This window comes from Corvus brachyrhynchos, unplaced genomic scaffold, assembly GCF_000691975.1.
Source record: "Corvus brachyrhynchos isolate BGI_N302 unplaced genomic scaffold, ASM69197v1 scaffold162, whole genome shotgun sequence".
Lineage (NCBI taxonomy): Eukaryota > Metazoa > Chordata > Aves > Passeriformes > Corvidae > Corvus > Corvus brachyrhynchos.
The window spans coordinates 5,354,871-5,367,349 of NW_008236696.1; the positions used below are offsets into that span (position 1 = coordinate 5,354,871).

Consider the following 12,479-nt stretch of genomic DNA (forward strand, 5'->3'; position numbering starts at 1 on the left):
CAGGACCAACGATACAGATTGGAAGTCAGACTTTATGATAAAAGTACAAAGCCACTGATCAGAGGAGTCAAAAAAGGCATTGGGGCAGATCTTTGAAATTTAATTTCTGAGCCTCTTCCCTGGATCATTAGAAAACTACTACCCTGTATTAAAATATAGTATTTTCATTTTTTTGCAAATGTGTGTTCTGGGTGGAAGTTACTAGTTATTGGTGTTTAATGAGATATATGTCCCCAAATGCCTTCTGGAATAGCTGTCTCCAGTTCCATAACGTGGCATTGCAGAAATTATATTCCTTGCTGTGAAATGCAGATATCTATGAGAAATGTAATTCATGGAAATCTGTAGCTGTATAGGTGCCCCAAGGCTGTGGGCAGTGTGCTGAAATGCAGCACGTGGATGTGAACAGACAGGGCTCCTCAGAAGTCCAGCTTTGAGCTTGTTTCTGGTCCTACAGGCTTGAAATAGAAGAGGGCAATCTTAAAACAAATTTCAAGGGATTAATTTTACTTCTAGATAAAGGTTTTTAATTTTCTAGTGCCTCCCACCTAAAAAACTCCCAAACATTTGCCAGTGGAAGTGTGAGACTCCATAGGAATAACTGAAAGCTGCAGACTGTGTGTTTCCTGTCCTTACCTTTCACTGATCCCTGCAGATGCTGCTCCAGTGGATGATTTGGGAGAGGAGCACATTGGCACCTGAGGAAAAAGGTCTAAAGGCAAGGGAAGAAGATATCAAAAAATAACCTTATAGGACAGAAGGAGAGAGAGAAAACTTTAACTTCCAAAAGTTAACTAGGAGGCAGAGCTGTAATATGTTGTTAAAATGTAAGCAGACTTAGTACCCAGGCTTCTCTTCTGTGTTTTGTTGCTTTCCCTTGAGGACCAGAACTGAACTAGTGTTTGCACTAACTGCTGTTCCCTGATCTCAGATTTATTGGTTGCTTTGAGCTAAGAATTCGGCAGACTCAGAAGTTTTATTCCTTGTGCTTGACTGTTTCCAAGACTTCCAGTGGTTCCAATTTTATTGCAAATTTCACAATATTTGATTTTTTCCATCAAAGTTCAGCTCCAGAGTTCTAGGATTACAAGAAAATCCTTATTTAAAATTGCTCCTGCACTTCAAAGTTGGAGGCAGGGAGCATGAGCAAGCACAAACTTTTGAAATATAAAAACCAAAAGGCAAATAATTGGACTTTTTCTTATTATTCTTAATATGTTCTAATTATTTGCTGGGTGTCTGACTTGTGATTCCTTTGCTATTTGATACTGAAAATTGACATGCTCAGTAGTGTGTTTTGTTGGCTTTCCTTTTGTGACCACTCAGAATCTCCTTATCCATTCTGTAAAAAGGGGCCTCCAATGTCCTTGACCAGATGTTTCTTACATATACTCACTTTTTTGCATAGTGTCAAAATGTTTGATGCTTCAGCCAGGAGGGCAGTGTCAGGGTCAGAGATAATGTTGTGTACACAGTTCAGCTTCAGGGATTTTTACTTTGTGGATTTGGGTTTGTTTTGGGGGTGGTTTTTTTTTTTTTTTCAGCTGTTTTACCTGACCCCTTCTACTCCTGTTCATATTGAGTTATAAACATGGAGGTATCCAGAGTACTCCCTTTGACAAGAAGGTTGTGTGGATGTTTGTTAGGGACTTGTTATTAATCAAGTAAATTGATACAACAGAAATAGTGAGTGGCTGTAAGTCACTGTTATGTGTCACCACTCAGTGTTCAGACAGCAGGAAATTTTTCTGAGCATTTCTGGAAAATAAACTGGAGTAGAAAGATGTACAGTTGGAGATGGAAATGTGCCCTGTGGCAGGTATTCATCCAGGCAGCTGAGCAGCTGAGGTGGTGTTTCTCCCCCACAATCGTCTTGATTTCACATTTTGGTTTTGGCAGTTCATCTTTGTGCTGTTGTCCCTTTCCCTCACCTCTTCTTCCCTCTGTTGTGTTTTAACAGATCTGGTGGCTGGATCCAGAGCTGACGTACGGCAATGCCAAGCCCTTTGTCTTCACACAGGGACACTCGGTGTGTAACCGCTCCTTCTTCCCCTGCTTTGACACCCCTGCAGTGAAATGCACCTACTCAGCTACTGTCAAGGTAAGGGATGGCTGTGAATGGTTCATGGAGCTCTTAGTTGCTGTTAACCTGTGAAAGCATAGTTACATCGTGTATGTACACCTGCTAAAAATATTGTGATTCAGTGTTGTAAGCAATACTGGATTTTTAAACTGTTGGAGTGATTCTGGTTCTTGGACCAGAATCAGGGTAGTGCCACAAACATAACTCTGTTGCCTATCCCACGTGGGTCTTGCCTTCCTTGTCCTCAATGCTGAAAGAGTAATTGTGAAATGGAAATATGAGAGAGAATTTGGCTGGTCCCTTCCAATAGGGGTTATTGATGATAATATTCAACTGTATTGTACTAAATTTTGAAAGAAAAAACCTGAAGTTTTTTGAAAGCAGCATCAAATAATGTTGCATTTTGTATAGACGAAATAATTTAATATGTGGGTGCTTTTGGGGCAGCTGGCATATAGGAGGATTCATATTTTTGGTTGGTATGTTTCCATGGACTGGGCAGATTGTGGTGTAAAAACTTCACAGAAATCTTACATTTTGTGTTATCTAAATTATTGTTTTTAATGTACATCATCAGGCCTACATGAAAATGAACCAGAGATTTGTGATTCAGTCATTCAGCTGTGATTATCTGGTGAGTTGAAGTGTATGATGGTGTCTTCCAGGCTCCAGCAGGCATACAGGTGTTGATGAGTGCCACCCAAAGCTCCTACGTAGAAGAGGAAGGTGTATATCAATTTTACATGGAATATCCAGTTCCTGCCTACCTAGTGGCCCTGGTGGCTGGAGACCTCATACACGCAGACATAGGTCCAAGGTAAGATTTGCAGTGAGTTCATTCTGCATTTTATGTCCCTGTACAGTGCTTCATACTGTAAAGTAGCAAAGATGTTGATAAGAGAACAGTTGGGTCCGTGAGCTGTGAGCACTGAGTTTGAAGTGTAGTTGGGTGTAAAGAAATTCATGGCACTGCACTGGCAAAGATATGTTCCTCTTTCATAAATGTTGCCTACTGTCCCCTGAAGTCATTACAGCTGCTTTCTCGTTGCCTTGTTGGAGTGATTTTTGGTTACCTCTTGCCATGTTCCATGGAGCATTAGCCTAGGAGGGCCTGGGTCTGATGGGAGGTCTCCTTGCACTATTACCATACATGGAAGTGTGGTGAGCAGACAGGCTGTTTTTTCTAAGAGATAATTCAGTTTGCTGAAGTATCACCTGATGTTTTCTGTTTTCTGACAGGAGCAGAGTGTGGGCAGAGCCTTGCCTGCTGCCAACAGCCATCAGCAAGCTTTCTGGCATTGTTGAACGCTGGTTGACAGCTGCAGAGAGTCTGTATGGCCCCTATATATGGGGAAGGTGAGTTTAATCAGTCTCCTGGGAATGTGCAATGGGAGCAAAATAAAACAGTATTCAGAAATGGTCGTGCTTTCTCCCTATAGAAGGGCCAATCAGCATTTTAACTGGCATGATTGTAGTAGTTGCAAACAGACTCTGGAGTTTTCTCTCCACAAGTGGCAGGAAGGACCATGGAGGCATGGAGGTGTTTTAGCTGGTTTGCAGGGCAGAACTGAAGGTTTCTAAACAGTGGGTCTTTCCTAAGGAGTGAGGGTTTTTCATACTACAGTGTTTTGTGATGCAAGTCCAGCATGGGGCCAGACACCATTTAAAATGTATGGTTGTTTTATTAATCTCATTTATTTCTGCATTTATTGTGGTATGCATGAGTATACTGAAAATCTCAGTACAGACTCATTGAGAGTCCAAGTCTCTCAAACCAACATTAATAGTTCTTGAATAGCTGGACTGTGTGTTAAAAATGAGTGGTTTTGAGAGAATACTTTCATTCTTTGGATGGAAGAAAATGATTATAAAAGCTTCATATATTTCTTTGCTAAAGGTAAGCAGGAAGATCTCATTGTTGTTAACTTATAAAATATTGCTTGAAATAATCTGAGAATGTGGCCCAGTGTGCCAGTGCTCATCACTGGTAAAGAAATTTAGAAAACAAAACAAATATTACTGTTGTGTTCTGAAGCAGACAGATTAAGGTGATTTTGCTGACACTGCATGTATAGGAAATCAATGAATTCATTGACAGCTTCCTAGCCTCTTTCTTTCCTGGGAGTCTCTGGGGACTCAACACCATGTTACACTACTGTTCATAATGTAAACAGTTTTCTGGCTCCCAGATACACAACTTGTGATGAGTTTGTGTGTGTGAAGGGAGCACAATGCTTCTGGGATGTGCTGGATCTGGTGCACATCAAAAGACTGTCAAGTCTTTATGTCCAAACATAAGCAGGTCCTTGGCCAACAAAACAAATTCTGTGATCCTCTGATCAGAAGAAGTAGGCACCACTTGCCCAGAAAGTTTGTTCCTGAAGTCAGGAGAAGGTCTCAGAAGAGCCTTCCCGAAAGAATGAAAAATGTTACTGTGTGTCTTCTGAAAGAAGTAAGTGTTACTATGTGTCTGCTAGCCGCAATTTACTCATCTCCTTTCTTCTTTCTTCTCTCCCTAATTTTAGATATGACATTGTTTTTCTTCCTCCATCCTTCCCTATTGTTGCCATGGAAAACCCATGCCTGACCTTCATCATCTCTTCCATTCTGGAGAGCGATGAGTTTTTAATCATTGACGTCATTCACGAGGTTGCCCACAGCTGGTTTGGGAACGCGGTCACCAACGCCACGTGGGAGGAGATGTGGCTGAGTGAGGGCCTGGCCACCTACGCGCAGCGCCGGATCACCACCGAGACCTATGGTACTGCTGCAGAAACTTCTTGTGCTCCTTCTTACCATAACTCAGAGTTGGCTGCATAGAGTATTTGCATTGGAAGCTCAGAAGTCTGTAGGGAGCTGGTTTCAGTTAGGTTTTATTTCTGGAACACACACCCACACACAGCCCCAAACTTTGTGTTGAACATCTTGCATACTTAGAGTTTGACGTTGTCTTGGCTTTAGTGGGCTCAATATCTGATATGGTATCAGGGGCTTTGAGTGAAGTGTGTTAGCACAGTGCTGTGGGGACTTGGAACTACTTTTGGTTACCAGGCAGATGTTGATATGTCAGAGCAAGGTGAGCAGAGGATGCTTCAGAGAAAGATAAGAAGTCTTATCACAGTTATATTGTGAAATAACTGTCCTGTGAAAAAGTGTTCTTTTAATTCTGATCAGTTAGTAGCTACCTACTGATAAAAAGAATGATGGCAATAGCACTAAAAAAAAACCGTATAGATTTATGTAGCTGTCTGTTTATGTGCTGGAGGCTTCCTGCAGGATTGTAAGCCCTGCCTTTGCTTGCGTCAGTGAATTTCACAGGTCAGTTTTATGGTGCTGTCTTTAGAATATAAGTAGTAAATTATTCCTCTTGCTTTTAAGTTTAATTGGCTTTTTATTGAAGTGAATAATGGGAACGTATGCTTTTCCAGTTTGTCCTGTTATGTTCTTAAAAGCCAGTTCCATGTGTTTTCTCAAGCATCCATTGTAAACAATCTTGGAAAAGTTCCTAGAAATCTTGGCAGCAAAGGTGTTTAGAAGAAAGCATTTGTTTTTATTCATGTATATTGTTTTTGGACACAAGCTGATGATAATTAAGTTTAGGCAAAGAAGTGCTCTGAGCATCTATGGAGATGTTACAATGCATATTATGTGTCTTTGAAAGCTGTTTTATGTTGAGTAATTCTCAGTGGGTACTACTGTCCTAAGTCACATTATACATGGCAGTAATGTGAGTAGGTCAGAAGATATCAACCTATTCATCGTCTTAGTCTGTCCATCCAACATAGAACAAAACGCTTGCTGAATTTTGTCTGTTCTCTAGAACTGGTTGTTTCAAGGAGCATTTGTTAGGAAACTAAAAAAAGGCTTTCCCAGTGCCATTCTTTAGTAAGCTCTTTCTCCATTCTATTTTGTTTCTAAGACAAACCTCTGATCTAAATCTTACAATTTCTGACATAATTTCTGGAGTGTCTTCTATTGATAGTAAAAAGGCATCTTTGTAATGATATTGTTTAGGGAAATTTGAATCCACTGACTACCACTCCTCTTGGATCTTGCTTAATTCTCCCCTCTGTTGCATGAAGTCATTGCCCTTAACACTAGTTATCCTAGTTCTTGCTTTCCCCTGGGAAGCACATCCACTTCTTTGTCTGCTCATGCAGGCTCTCCTGTTTTCCAAACATATCCTGGTTCTTATTACGCACTGGGCTATGTAGGATTCGGGTGTTACATTGAGACTGAGGTTGTATCTATGTAACAAACCCTCTGTTTGGGTTAAAAACTTATCAAAGAAGGCTAAAATGTTAATAGCGATGGATGTTAAGTATCTTCTGAATCTGAAAATCCGTTTTCCGCAGCTTCTGATGTCTGCAAGGGCGTAGTAAAGATCTCTTGCCTTGGCAGTGTAATACAGCTAGTTTGGTTTGAAAGCATGGAATGCTCTACGCTGCAGTTAGGGAAGAGAAAGGAGTAGTTTACCCAGTCACAACTGTAAAGAGTCCTAATGAGAGGAAGGTGAAAAACTTCTACAAAAACAGGTAGGATGATACATAAAGCTTAAAAAATATACACAGGATCTATAATACAATAACCAAATCCAATCCTTTTCTCTTTCCACTCAAGAGGTGACATTTCCTTAGTAATATCCTTGGCACTGGTGACAGCATGTTTTTGTAGCACTTGATTGCTCCCTGAAAGTTACCTGTACAATAAATTTGTTGTAGTGCTGCTCTCCTTATCTTGCAAGAACTGATAAGATGATGTCTAGGATGTAAACTTTAGCATAGTTTTCATGCTGCTTTGTTTTTCAATGCAGCCCGATGCATCATCAGAGTGAGGAAATACACTGGGTTAGGCTCTGACTGCCATTATTCATTACAAGGATGTTCTGCACTCAAGTTTCTCTGCCATTACATTACTGTGATTCTGTCTCACTGTTCCATCTTTTGCACCTGCAGCAGCTTTTACTTTGTCCCTGTGCTAGTCCTGCCCAGGTCAGGTTTTGCTGATCATTTTCCCATAACTAACAATTACTTTCTGGGGTAGGAGCTGCCTTCACATGTTTGGAGACCGCATTCCGCCTTGATGCTCTCCACAGGCAGATGAAGCTCCTTGGAGAAGACAACCCGGTCAGCAAGCTTCAAGTTAAACTGGAGCCAGGTATTGCTCTTGGCTGAGGCTGCTCTACACAAAATTACACACATCTGTATGTCCATGGTGGAATATAGACAAAAGAAGACTAATTTTTACATATCCTTTATGAAAAAAAAAAAAAAGAGAAAGAAGTACTGGTTTGTAAACGAGTCTAAAAATAAATAAGGAAGCTTAGCTTTCAAGCTTTTTTCAAAGTTGGATAACTCATCTTTACACAGATATTGTTCTGTGTAAGAACACAACAGATTTGCTGAGTAGAAAGAATGTAAAAACCTGCCTTGAAAGCTATGTGGGTTTGAAATTCTGGATATGCAAAATAAACTATTTTATAATGGAAATATTTGGAAACATTGTGTAAAATCCTCTGCTATTAAATGTTGCTCTCTTTATGTATTCATTTAAGAACTATGTATGTATGTATTCAGCATGCAGATAAACAAGTACTTGCTCTAAGTTGAGCTGTGCAGAGACTGGTTATTCCCTGAGCCAGATGCATGACTGCACTCCTGATTTACCTATCTCTTTCACTGATAGTTCTCTAGTTCTGGGGTCACATCTGGGTGGGTGAAGCAGTTTTCAATCTAGATGATATTGGAGCCAAATGGGATGGAAAAGCATGTGTTGGAAGCCTCAGAAAAGGAGCAGCAAGAAATGATTACCTTATATTGATGTCTTTGAAAATTTGTGGTGTGGTGATTCCCAGAACCTGGCGCTGCAAAAAGAAAAAAAGATTTGTTCTCCAGTTCCAGATCTGTTTTCAGTGACTTCTAGTTTGAAGTGACTTATTCCATTGGGAATTACTACTTACCTTACAAAGATTGATTAAAAAAAAAAATTATTTTTCAGGCTGTGCTTTGGACTGCATCTATTTAATTTACTGCAGTAACTTAAATGTACTGACAACAAGGCTTATTTTAAGTCACTATGTGTTGCCTTGGTGATCTCTGAGGGGCCTGTATAACTTAAGGGCTGGAAATCACTCTCCTTATTAGAGTTTATCATGTTGTCTTCTTCTTTCAGGTGTAAATCCCAGTAATTTAATGAACCTCTTCACCTATGAAAAAGGTTACTGCTTTGTTTACTACCTGTCCCAGCTTTGTGGTGACCCCAGACACTTTGACTCCTTCCTAAGAGTGAGTATAAATATGTGTTTTCTTGAGATTTAGAGCTGATTTTTTGTTGTTGTTGTTTGGTTTTTTCCCCCCCAGATTCTGTCACTGTGGCTAATTGTTAAGGGTAAAGTTGAATACAAGTGTGTCAGAGGTGGAGAAATGTTGTGGGCCTGTCTGTCAACCTACATGAATCTGTCTACAAGATTTCTGAGATTCTGAGCTTATGAGGTGCTACATACAGAATAGTAGTATACTTTTGTTATCTCTTGTTCTGTGCTCCAAGTAATTAGAAAGCTGTTCCAGCAGATTGCCTCTGACTGGAAAGATGTGACTTGATTCACTACTAAGAAGTATTAGCTTGGGGTTTTTAAACCAGGGTGACAAAGGGTATGGGTTACTATATTGGAGCATGTTGGTGCCTGGAACCACACTTGCAAAACCTATTGAAAATTGTCAGCTAATGACTTGTTTTGGAAAAGGAAAAAGAAATGATACTCAACTGTCAATGTATTTGCAGCTACTCTTTTTTTTTCTTGTTATGGTGCTTCTTTAATTGACTGGGTGAGGAGGGAGGATATTTTTCTTCATTTTTTTTAAACCTTCAAATACTTACTCTTATGTTTGTATTATTTGTGTTGTTGTGGCATGCAGTGGTTCTACGTCAAAAGGAAGCTGTCTTGCTCCTAATCATAATTTGAACTTTTTACTATTTTAGGCCTACATTGAGAAGTATAAATTTACCAGTGTTGTGGCTCAAGATCTTCTGGATTCCTTCCTGAATTTTTTTCCAGAGCTGAAAGAGCAATGTGTTGAGAGCAAAGCAGGTAGGAGATTTACTTAGTTAACTGTAAACACTGTAGAAAACCTGGATGATAAATGTTGTGCTTGGCTTGGAGGATTCATAGGGAAACGCTAAGGCAAACAAAACCGTTTGGCAACAACCAGGTGTTCTTGACAGAATATGTGGTTACTGCCTCTATGTTGGGGAATGAGACCATCTTAAATTGCTGACAGTTTTGGCATTAATTAGCTGAGTGTTCCTTGGTTAACTTTCTCATTAACTCACCTTTCACTGCAGACAGAATGATCAGTGCATGTGAGATTTACACATGCTTAAATGCAAGGAAAAGGTGAACACACTTCGAAATTTCATCTATTTTAATAACAGAAAACATGCTTTGAGAACTGTAACTTTCCCAAGATCCTACTCATACACATAAAATCTCTTCCAGAATGCTTCACTCTCCTTTATATCCCCTATTTATAGCTGTTGGTGGATTTGTGGAAGGTCTGTGGAGTACCAGCTGCTTATTATCTCACTTGCTTAAAGAAATGAGACTCATCCTGCCATGTGTCCATCCCTGCAAGTAGCTATTGAGCCCATTGGTCAGTTTAAACCAGACCAGCAGAGTATAGTTCTTAGGGATACTGGATGCCTACAAGCTTTGTGGAGAGGGAACTGCCTGTGGAGAGGTGTAGATGAGTGAGTTTACTGTGGGAAAAGCTGCAGCATGAGCTCAGCAGCTCTGTGTTTTACTTGGCCCACTGGCTGGCTAATGAGTTAACCACAGCATTTGCTAATTTTTGCCTGGCTAATATTCAGGGGGTGCAGAAGATAGGAGTTCTAGTGTAGATGGCATGGAACAGGAAGTATTGCCGAGAGTTAGGAAAGTATTGAGGTGGTAAAAGGTCAAGAGGAAGAGCTCTATTGGAAAGCAGGCTCTGCTGCTTTTGAAGAAACTTTTTTTTTTGTTATTAGTTGTATAAATAAATTTAAATTGCTTGGGTTTACTGGTGGGTAGGAGGAGTTTAGTCAGCCCTCTCACCTCCCCCTTTTTTTTAATAAAGTGTGTTTTCTCCATATTCTTCAGTCTTCCTCAGAATTCTGAGAGAGAAATGTAGGCACACAAATATTAGAGCATAGTTTGAACACAGGTACTTGTCAGCCTGGCTGCCTTAAGAGCACGTGTGTTTCTTGTACCTACTGTACTGTTGAGCTCTAGAAAAGTCATGGTGAGGTTTGGAGAGGTGTTGCTGGCACTCTTCCACCTGTTCCATAGGCTATCCCAATGAGGCTGCTAAGACTGTTGTGTCACTGTAATTATTGGTTGCTGTTGTTAGAACCTCTCTTAACTATGCCAGAAGCAGTCCCGAACTTTGAGGCAGCCAAGCCACCTGCAGAGATCCCTGCTCCACATTTTTGGTACTCCTCATTCCAGGACTGGAGTTTGAACGTTGGCTCAATGCTACAGGACCTCCGTTAGCTGAGCCAGACTTATCTCAGGGATCCAGTCTGACCAGACCAGTGGAGACACTCTTCAAACTCTGGACCACAGAGCCTCTGGACTCTGTTGCTGCTGCCAGCAGTGTTGACCTCACTAAATGGAGAACATTCCAAACTGTGCTTTTCCTGGACAGATTGCTGGATGGATCACCACTGCCACATGGTGAGTACTCTTACCAGGATAGTAGAAAATTCTCCCTGGAATAATTGATTGAATTCTGAGGATCTCTACCTCTGGTTGACATTATAATTGATGTAAAGTCAGGTAGATGTCCCTGCCCATGGCAGAGGGATTGAAATAGGTGATCTTCAAAAGTCTTTTTTCAGCCCAACAGATTCTATGATTCTGTGATTTTATGAACTGTTATTCTCTGATGACCCTCAAAATTGACAAAATAGGTCACAGTTCTTTCTCTGTGTGTGTGCTCTCTTCAGAGGTGATAAAAAAGCTCTCGGAATGTTACTCCTCTCAGCTGGACTCCATGAATGCAGAAATCCGTATCCGCTGGTTGCAGATTGTAGTCCGAAATGACTATTATCCAGACCTTTACAAAGTCCGTCGCTTCTTGGAAAACCAGGTACTAACTGCTGGATTAAAATCACTGCACCTCTCAGTGCATGAGACATGTGCATGAGACATGCGACGTGAAAGACCTTGGAACTTCTGCTTCCTGGCCAAGTGTAGCCCAGGTGTGTTGCGAAGGGGCTGAGCATGGCTCACCTGCTAGCGGTGGGGAGGAATGGGCAGATGTAATTTCAAATGCCTACAGATAATCTCTGCTTTTCTAGCCTGACTCAATACCCTTGTCCCAGCTCTGCCCCATGCATTTTTTTATTGGTTTGTAGCAGCCTTGGCTTTTCCAGACCACAAGTTTTTGCACTACTAAATAATGTGATTATTTGAATAATTACACTTCAAGCAAGGCTAGAGCTCATCGAGTTCTTTTCAGTAGTAGTTATTGTGCAGGAGCAAAAGGTTAATGCATGTGTTCAATGTGGCTTCTTCTATTTGGCCTTTAAAAAAATAGCTCTGTTATTTGTGGAAGTAGCTCAGTCTCAGAAAGCAGATGCTTTTTTATTGCCATTCATAAAATCCTTGCATCAGACTTAGAGTAGTCTCATCTGTCTTTTGAAGAAATGTGTTGCTTGTCTCCAGTCTGAAGTTATTCAGGGCTGGGCTGTTGGAGTATAGCTGAAGACTGTAGAAGAGCTGAACTCCTTGACTTTTATTGAAGTGTTTTTATGCTGTTTTCCTTTTTTGCAGATGTCTCGGATGTACACAATTCCACTTTACGAGGACCTTTGCACTGGCACCCTCAAGTCTTTTGCCTTAGAAATTTTTTACCAGACCCAAAACCAGCTGCACCCCAATTTGCGGAAAACGATCCAACAGATCTTATCCCAGGGCTTGAATCCACTTCCTGCCATAGACACTACAGCAGTCACTACAGATACACCAGCAATGGTGCTTGAGGACAAAGTCTCAGAGGCCACAAATGGTGCCATTTCACTCAGGGATGTCAACGTGTCTGCTTAGATCACCAGTTCACGCCAGCCACGAAGCTTGAAAATGGGGACAGGAACAGAGGAAGGATACCAAGTGTTGCCTCCTTTCCCTCAGCCTTGCAGCTGCAGTGTGTTGTAACTGGATTCCTCTTCCAAAACACAAAGCAAATGTGCCTTCGAGTATCCGGCGTGTGATACTGCCAGGTTTCAGAGATCTCCGCCAGCTGTGTGATGAATATTTTGATGCAGTTTTTACTGGGCAGGGACTCTTGGGCTGTTGCTTCTCCATGGAAAGTTCCCTTTCCTGAGGCTCTGCTGGATGGTTTCTCCAGATTTGTTGTTT

The 12,479-nt window shown here is 41.0% G+C and overlaps 1 protein-coding gene across 6 annotated transcripts in view; it reads left to right on the top strand.

Moving 5' to 3' along the window:
- The window catches only part of ABCC5 (ATP binding cassette subfamily C member 5), a 68,254-nt gene extending 56,048 nt beyond the window's left edge, over positions 1 to 12,206 (top strand). For 5 of the 6 annotated variants that reach the window (XM_017726986.1, XM_017726988.1, XM_017726987.1 and 2 more), the window contains 10 exons: positions 1,961 to 2,101; positions 2,749 to 2,900; positions 3,323 to 3,439; positions 4,609 to 4,844; positions 7,127 to 7,240; positions 8,255 to 8,367; positions 9,062 to 9,170; positions 10,566 to 10,793; positions 11,066 to 11,208; positions 11,895 to 12,206. In XM_017726986.1, coding sequence (XP_017582475.1) covers positions 1,961 to 2,101; positions 2,749 to 2,900; positions 3,323 to 3,439; positions 4,609 to 4,844; positions 7,127 to 7,240; positions 8,255 to 8,367; positions 9,062 to 9,170; positions 10,566 to 10,793; positions 11,066 to 11,208; positions 11,895 to 12,167 — 1,626 coding nt within the window. In that variant the 3' untranslated portion in view covers positions 12,168 to 12,206. Of the gene's footprint in view, positions 1 to 1,960; positions 2,102 to 2,748; positions 2,901 to 3,322; positions 3,440 to 4,608; positions 4,845 to 7,126; positions 7,241 to 8,254; positions 8,368 to 9,061; positions 9,171 to 10,565; positions 10,794 to 11,065; positions 11,321 to 11,894 lie in introns of all 6 variants that reach the window. The other variant, XR_001859586.1, reaches the window with a different exon arrangement.
- Positions 12,207 to 12,479: the final 273 nt, after the last annotated feature.